Source organism: Mirounga leonina, unplaced genomic scaffold (genome assembly GCF_011800145.1).
Source record: "Mirounga leonina isolate KUSES-001 unplaced genomic scaffold, KU_Mleo_1.0 Mir_195, whole genome shotgun sequence".
NCBI lineage: Eukaryota > Metazoa > Chordata > Mammalia > Carnivora > Phocidae > Mirounga > Mirounga leonina.
This window is the reverse complement of record NW_023270490.1, coordinates 11696473-11704638: the sequence shown is the minus strand read 5'-3', so window position 1 is coordinate 11704638 and position 8166 is coordinate 11696473. Positions and strand designations below refer to the sequence as shown.

General features: G+C 51.5%; 1 protein-coding gene across 1 annotated transcript in view; it reads left to right on the top strand.

Moving 5' to 3' along the window:
* Positions 1–2: 2 nt before the first annotated feature.
* The window catches only part of TCFL5 (transcription factor like 5), a gene marked incomplete at its 5' end in the record, with an annotated part of 12997 nt that continues 4833 nt past the window's right edge, over positions 3–8166 (top strand). The window contains 5 exons of the mRNA XM_035025651.1: positions 3–181; positions 1227–1413; positions 1673–1835; positions 3402–3648; positions 5338–5479. Of these exons, the coding sequence (XP_034881542.1) occupies positions 3–181; positions 1227–1413; positions 1673–1835; positions 3402–3648; positions 5338–5479 (918 nt within the window). The remainder of the gene's footprint in view (positions 182–1226; positions 1414–1672; positions 1836–3401; positions 3649–5337; positions 5480–8166) is intronic.

Below are 8166 nucleotides of genomic sequence, written 5' to 3'. Positions count from 1 at the left end.
GCGCGCCGCGGCCCAAGGCGCCCGACGGCGGCGGCAAGGAGAACGCGGAGGGCGCGCCCGAGGCGCGGGCCAAGTCGGCCGTGCGCGTCCGCCTGGAGGACCGCTTCAACAGCATCCCCGCCGAGCCGCCGCCCGCCCCGCGCGGCGCCGAGCCCCCCGAGCCCGGCGTGGCGCTCAACAAGTGGGTGTCCCTGCCCGCCACCTCCCGGGTGGCCGGGCGCGGGGAGGGCGCGGGTGCCCCGGGGGCAGGCCCGCGAGGCCGTGCGCTGCCGAGGCCAGCAGCCCCCGCCGCGGTGCGCACGGGGAGGTGCCGTGGGGCGGCCACCAGCCTGGCTGGGTCTGGGCGTAGACAAGGGGATCCAGGTGCAAGGGCCACCGGCCCTACTCCAGCTTGCCTTTAATAGGGACGAGGCCCAGGTGGGCCTGGGTGTAGCTGAAGCCATCCCCGGAGAAAGCCACCAGCCTCCTCTGGCCGGCATCCTCACAGGGAGCAGACCCCGTTGGGTCTGGGGCCGACTTGGAAGGGCTTGCCCTGCAAGCGCCCGCCCATGAGCAGATACTTTGGAGTCCTGAGTGCCTACCACAAAGCATGCCCTCGTGTGGGGCATACTCTGTCTGCATGTGGAAGAGAGTTCGGTTGAGATAAGCGTGCAGATGCTTCTGAGGACCAGAGCTTTTGCACCAAATTATCCACCTAAATGTCAGGAGAGGCCTGTTTCCCCCGACGTTGACTCAGGTTAGGGGTGACTCCACACGCGATGAGCCTTGGTGGAAGGAAGGAAAGTGTCCCGATGACAGAACGCAGCTTCGCCCTGCCGCCAGGATGCCAGCCCGTCAGTCATGTCTCAGAGACGAACACTGAAGAGTAGCCGCCTCTGTGCCGGGGGGGCTCCTCGCTTTCTATCCCTCCCTACCCTGTGGTTTTCCCCATTTTGCCCCTAGTCATCAGGTTTTGGAGAATGGCCAAAAAAAGTGAGAGAGATTGGTGTCAGGTGACATCCAGCCGTGTGGTCCTCTGTGAGGAAGAAGTGTGAGCTTGTCCACTGCAGCGCTGGTTGATCCTGGCTCGGTAGAGGTTTCCACGAGGAGGGGCGCTCGTCCTGCCCGATCTGAGCTGTCTACAAGTGTTGGTGCTAGCCGGGAGGGCGTGCTGGGGATCGCAGCCTTCGGCACGCTTGCCTGCCACACAGTCTTCACGTGTCTCCGGGTCTCCTTTGTCTTGGCAGTTTGGTAACTCTTATCCGACATCCTTCCGAATTCATGAACGTCCCTCTACATCAGCAACAAAACAAATGCACGACATTGGTGAAAAATAAAACCGCGGCGGCCACCACCGCTTTACAATTTACATGCCCTCTGTTCACGGCCAACGCGTGCTCTGCTGCGGGGGGCTCGAGCCTCTCACAGACGCAGGTAAGGGAGGGACTCGTCGGGTGCTGCTCTTTTGTATTAAGTGGATTTTATTTTCGTTAGGTCTGAAGGATCTGTTTTTCTTTTATTGAGCTTAATAATCTTTGAGATCAAAAGCGTTTATGTGGTTTGGGAACGTCTTAAAATCCTCAGTGTACGTGAAGTTACTCAAATTGCATTAACACCTTTGACCTGACTTCGGTTAGAGGGCATTTGATTTGTGGGCATGCTGGTAAACTTCCTGTCACTTCATTTTTTCCAGGGTTCTGGTAACCCATGTTCTATACTCGAAGCTGCCAAGCATCAGGACATTGGATTGCCTAGAGCATTTTCTTTCTGTTACCAGCAGGAGATTGAATCCACTAAACAGACTTTGGGCGGTAGAAACAAAGCTTTGCCTGAGCAGGTTTGGATTAAAGTAGGAGGTAAGCCATAAAGCGGAGGGAGCACTGCCCTGCTGGCTTCTTGGCCGAGGGTGGGGAGGGAGAGAGGCCGAGTATAAACATGAAGTGGTCTTTTTTTTTTTTTTTTTTTTTTTAAGATTTATCCATTTATTTGTGAGAGAGAGAGAGCACACGAGCACACAGGCAGGGGGAGGGGTAGAGGGAGAGAGAGAATCTCGGACTCCCTGCTGAGCACAGAGCCCACCGTGGGGCTGAGCCAAAATCAAGAGTTGGCCGCTTAACTGACTGAGCCACCCAGGCACCCCTCAGACATCATATTTATACTTAGCACGGAATCATTGAGTTTGGGGGTTGCTTTTTCTTACTGGTAATCTCCATAAACAGAGAAATGATAGGCTTATGTAAATTTTCGGTTCCCTTCAAGTTGCTGAAAGCACTTAATAGTTGTTTTTTTGTTTCTTATTTTATACTTCGTGAGTGAGGCAGGAGTCTGAAATCTGCTAAAAGCTTTAGGAGACAGTCTACAGATGGGCAAAGGATTGAGTTGGGAGCAAGAGGCCATAAGGTGATTCAGAAAGTTTTAGAAATAAACCGCTGAAGGCAAACTTTGCTCATCTTGAGAGTGAGCTCACAATCCCTTTCTCCTTGCAAACAAATTATTTTTCAACTTAACCCGACAAAATAATACCTAGCTTTTCCAGAGTTGATGGGGGCAGGGCGGGGATGGAGTACTGCGCTCCTCAAGCCAGTGGGTCGTCCTCCTTGTTAGGACTTTTTATTCAGAGGTATGCGCTACCATTTCCAAAGTGAAAGGTTGATGGTAACATAAACCATGTACTAACTCCTCAGCTTCAAAAACAAAATATTCCCAGCGCTGTGAATTCCCCACCACGTCTTCCTTGCAGGTCCCATTGTGAAAGTTGTGCGTAGGGACCCTTTGGCCACAGAAACTTTGGTTTTGTTTGGCGTCTCAGGAATGTACATCACCACGTGGGCATGATGGTTAGGTGCCGGCTCTTCTGGAGGTGGTGGAATTTTGCCGTGTTCCTCTAGCATAAATAAGAGCTGGGATGCGATTCCTCCTTCCGGGGGCAGAATCCCTTGTCAGCTGAGGGCACATTGAACCCTAAGGCACTTAGGTTTTGTCCTCTTCTGAGCATGGCAGGTAGAGTACCTGCTGTCACATTAGAGTAATTGTGTAAAAGAAAATCTTTGGGAGAAAGTTTGTTTTTTCCATTCTGAACATCAGAAAAATTGAACAACCTCTTGGTTTCTCTATTCATAGATGGCAGCTAACACCCGTTGATAAAAAAGGGACTTCTGACAAGGTTCTGTTGATCACATAATACTCAGTGTTTTAATTTAGTTACGGATTTACGTTCAGTTTTGTGGTTTGGAGCTTTGTGCTAACGGCTTGTACCAGTTACTGTAGTGGGTACGGCTCTTCCTGTTCAGTTCTGGGCCTTCCTTTGCCCATTCATGTGTCTCTTCTGGCTTGAAAAATGCCACAAAATACATTCAGCATTAATGGGGACAAGTTAAGTAAAATAAAAAATTAAAATACCACTTTTTTCTTCTTTTGCAAAGAAGAAGCGCTATGTAAGCAAGCCATAAATAAGAGGAATCGGAGTAGAATACGTCAGCTGGACACAAATGTAGAACGAAGAGCCCTTGGAGAGATTCAGAACGTGGGCGAAGGCTCGACCTCCACACAGGGCGCTTGGCCGCCTGCGGAGTCCTCGCAGGCAAACCTCGGGGAGCAGGCCCAGAGCGGGCCCCAGGGAGGAAGGTCGCAGCGTAGGGAGAGGCACAACCGCATGGAAAGAGATAGAAGGTAATGCGTGTGATTGCTCGTCAACACGCAAGTTTACTATAGTTACTAGCAGTAACAGGCAAGTTATTCATGAAACAGCGGTTTAGTTTGTGTTTTGCTAGGTGGATCGGGGTCCCCAGGACCACCCCCAGGTTTGATGACTCATTAGGAAGACTTACGGCTTTGACTGATTACAGAGAAAGGACACAGTAAACTTAGCAGAGGTGCCTGGGGAGAAGTCCAGGGAGCCAGAGGCGAGCTCCCAGGTGTCCTCTCCCGGGGGCTCCCGGATGCACTCCGCTCCTGCAGCCCCAGGTCCTGGGGCGGCTGAAATTGCCAGCTGGCAACGCTCGTCAGAGACTCAGTGCCCCAAGATTTTATTGGCAGGTCGGGTCATGGAGGCATTTCCTACCTGGTGAGCCGCCAAACCCCAGGCCCCCAGAGGGAGAGGCAGTGCTCAGCATGAACTGCATTGTTCGTACAAACATTTTAGGCACAGTTAGGCACCTCACTAATGATGCTGGGAACCCTCCCAAGACCGTAGTTCCCCGAGGCCGTCAGGGGCCAGCCTTGTGAGTGGGCCTCCGGGAGACAGCTGGGCTGCACACCAGGGCGCCAGCTTCACTTGGTTCTTTTAAGAATGTTGGGGAAGAAAGGGTTAAAACTTACTTAGGTCGTTTTATCTGCAGGTTTAATTTAGAATTTATTTGGATTTTACGTAGAACCAAAAGGTGGTTAATTTTTCTGTATTACAGCTGGATTTTTACCTGATGTTTCCCTAACATAATTAACGTAATTAACTTAATCATTTCCGGGGTACTTCGTCCCAGTTTCCTTTCTGTAGCACGGGGCAAGGCAGATACTCAGCTCTGAAGTTCCAGTGTTGACCTGAGGCAGCTTACTTCTTTTTAAGGGACGTGTTAAAGCTAGCTAGCCCGCCAGCGATCATTCTTAGACCTGTGTACACACACGCTCACTCTCTCTCGAACTGAAGGACGTCTGTGAACTACGAAGGATGGCTTTCCTACCGGACGTTTCACCAGCGTTTACTGGGTACCTGCCGTGGGAGAACCCTTAGCCCTAGGTTGGCACCCTGCCGTTCCCTAGGGTAACACACTGTAGGTTCACTGCCTCGCATCTCCGTCTCTCGTCCGTGATGTAGAGTTGTCTCTCGCTCGGACTGGAGATAGGTGCCTGCTGTCGTGTTTGCCTTAGGAGATCCCCACGTCTGCTCCCACGTGTGCACGTGGAAGGTGGGCGGCAGGGGTCGTGCTGCATCCGCTACTCCGTGTCAGCTCCCCTAGGACCTGGTGTCACGCCGAGTGTCATCTGTGATGACTTGTGATTTAAGTTCTCTCTGAAAAAAAAATTATCTCTAAAAAGACTGGGCTTGGGGGTAGTCTGTGATCCTTTTTTGAACCGGGGCCCCTTTGGAGGTCAAAGCTGTGACTCTTAGCTGTGGGTCAGTTCCTTGGCACATGGAGAGCAGGGTAATAACTTGTGAGTGAAGAACGATCTACCCAGAAAAAGCACACGCAAAATTTTGCTTCCAGTTTCGGGGGTTTGGCTCCGTCCCTGGTCTAGAGACTTGCTCCTGGCCCCTGAGCAGGATGGTCCTGGTGGAGTGCGGCCCCGAGCACGGGTGGCCAGGCTGGGAGTGGCGGTATTGCTTCTGCTTCTCAGCGTGATTGCTTTGGATTTTGACTGTAGGCGCAGAATCCGCATTTGCTGTGATGAGTTGAATCTTTTAGTCCCGTTCTGCAATGCGGAGACGGATAAGGCGACCACCCTGCAGTGGACCACGGCGTTCCTGAAGTACATTCAGGAAAGACATGGAGATGCTCTTAAAAAGGTCAGTATTCAGGGCAGGTAGATTTTCAGAATTTTATAAACTGACAAGTGATATTACTTACCCTTTTTTCCCTAAGATATCCCTGACTGTCGTTCGTTTCCTGGAACCCAGTGTCAGATGCTGAGTTCACTATGAACAAAACTCCGCTCATTGATGTTGTAGCTCATCGTTTATCGAAATACTAATCATATCCTGGGTTGGTTCACTGACACGCAGCGTATGAGTGACTGAAGTATCCGTTGTCAGATTGAGCACCTGCTGTATACAGCAGATTGCATAGGACTGGAAGGGGTTTCAGACACCTGTAAGATGTGTATTTTTTTACCCTCTGAAGACTTTTTGAAGGGATGAAGCGAGACGAGTTAAGAAGGGAGAGAGAGAGGCAGGTGATGTTAAACAGTCTGGAATTCAGATGCATTCAGAAGGCGGAGAAGAGAGACTCTTCCATGGGCAGGGCGACTGGGGACGACTTGGGGGCTCTGGGCCCGAGGACCTGGCTCCCTAGTGTAGCCAGCACCGCCTTGACCCCGTCTGTCGGTCCCAGGGGCAATTCCAGTGAGCGAGCACGGCTCCCGGCAGGGGGACCGAGCGCATCGTGTGGGTGGGAGTCCAGCCGCCCTTCCTTGGGGGCTCAGATGGAAGAACAGAGGCTCCAGGGCTCTGCCGTGGGGGGGCCTCGGCATGCTGGTGGTCAGGGTGAGTGCTCACGAGGCCTTGGTGAGGCAGGCCCCGCGCACCCCGGTTCGGGTCGCTGTGGAAGCCATCGCGTGGCCGCTGCTGTGGTTGCAGCATGTCTTAGGGAGTGAGTCGAGGTTGGCGCATAAACGTGGAAGCCCTCGGGCACCTGGGTGGCTCAGTCGTTAAGCGTCTGCCTTCGGCTCAGGTCATGGTCCCAGGGTCCTGGGATCGAGCCCCGCGTCGGACTCCCTGCTCCGCGGGAAGCCTGCTTCTCCCTCTCCCACTCCCCCTGCTTCTGTTCCTGCTCTCGCTCTCTCTCTCTCTGTCAAATAAATAAATAAAATCTTTAAAAAAAAAAAAATTATAAAAAAAAAACAAACGTGGAAGCCTTTTACGGAGAGCCTGCGGTGTGTAGATCCCGCGGGGCCGGGAGCCGTGGGCTGCGTTTCTGGTTCCCCTTCTGTCTCTGCGGCGTTTATGCCGTGTGAGCTGCACTGTCGTTGTACGTGTGATTGAGTTTTAAAGCAGTATTTGTGTCATGTTCCTTCTGGTTGGGTCGTTTATGGTTATCCTGCAGTTACTCTGTGATGTTATTTGTTAGAGGTAAACTGTTGATTTTAATAAAATAAAGCTTTTATGTATATTTTTTGTTAAGCTTTTTATCTTAATCCCAGCCAGTTAACACAGTGTACCGCCAGCTGCAGGTGGACAATGTAGTGACTCAGCCCCTCCCTAGGTCACCTGGTGCTCGGGAGGACAAGCGCCCTCCTTCGTCCCCATCCCGTTTCCCCCACCCCCACCCACCTCCGCTCTGGTCACCATCAGCGTGTTTTCTAGAGTCAAGAGTCTGTTTCTTGCTTGTTTCTCTCTCTCTTTTTTCCCTTCGTTCCTCCGTTTTTGTTTCTTAAATTCTGCATATTAGTGAAACCATGTGATAATTGACTTTCTCTGCTTGACTTATTTCACTGAGCATAATCTCCTCCAGTCCCATCCATGTCGATGCAAATGGTGGGTATTCATCCTTTCTGATGGCTGAGTAATATTCCATTGTATATATGGACCGCGTCGTCTTTATCCATTCATCTGTTGAAGGGCATCTCGGCTCCTTCCACAGTTTGGCTATTGCGGACGTTGCTGCTATGAACATTGGGGTGCATATGGCCCTTCTTTTCACTACATCTGTGTCTTTGGGGTAAATACCCAGGAGTGCAGTTGCTGGGTCGTAGGGTAGCTCTATTTTTACTTTTTTGAGGAACCTCCACACTGTTCTCCAAAGTGGCTGTACCAACTTGCATTCCCACCAACAGTGTAGGAGGTTCCCCTTTTTCCACATCCTCACCGACATGTGTTGTTTCCTGACTTGTCAATTTTGGCCATTCTGACTGGTGTGAGGTGATATCTCATTGTGGGTTTGATTTGCATTTCCCTGATGCCGAGTGGTGATGAACATTTTTTCATGTGTCTGTTGGCCATCTGGATGTCATCTTTGGAGAAAAGCTTTTATATTTTTGAAAATTAGTCAATGTTTGGCTTTGTGTACCTATTACTAGTGAATTATTGACATAATTCATTCAAATATGATGAAGGCACTTACAACAAAAAAAATCTGTTAACTGTCTTTGTATATACTCAGCGATTGAGTTAGGTTAAAACTTGTGTGTATTATATTTTGCATTTCATACATAAATATGGCTCGGGTGGGCACAGCAGGAGGAAAACCTCCCTGCGGAGACCCAGCAGTGCTGCTGCTAGGTGCTCCCCGTGGGCCGGGCCCGCCCTTCCCCAGCTGGGGCGTCTGTGCCCGAGTCTCCGTCAGCCTTGGGTGTCCTGGCTTCTCGTCTTGTTCTGCTCTGGTGGCGTTTGGGGGCCAAGCAGAGTTAGTGGTGGTGTTTGCGGAGCGAGCAGAGTTGGTGTTTGGGGGGCGAGCAGAGTTGGTGGTGTTTGGGGGGCGAGCAGAGTTGGTGGTGGTTGGGGGGCGAGCAGAGTTGGTGGTGTTTGGGGGGCGAGCA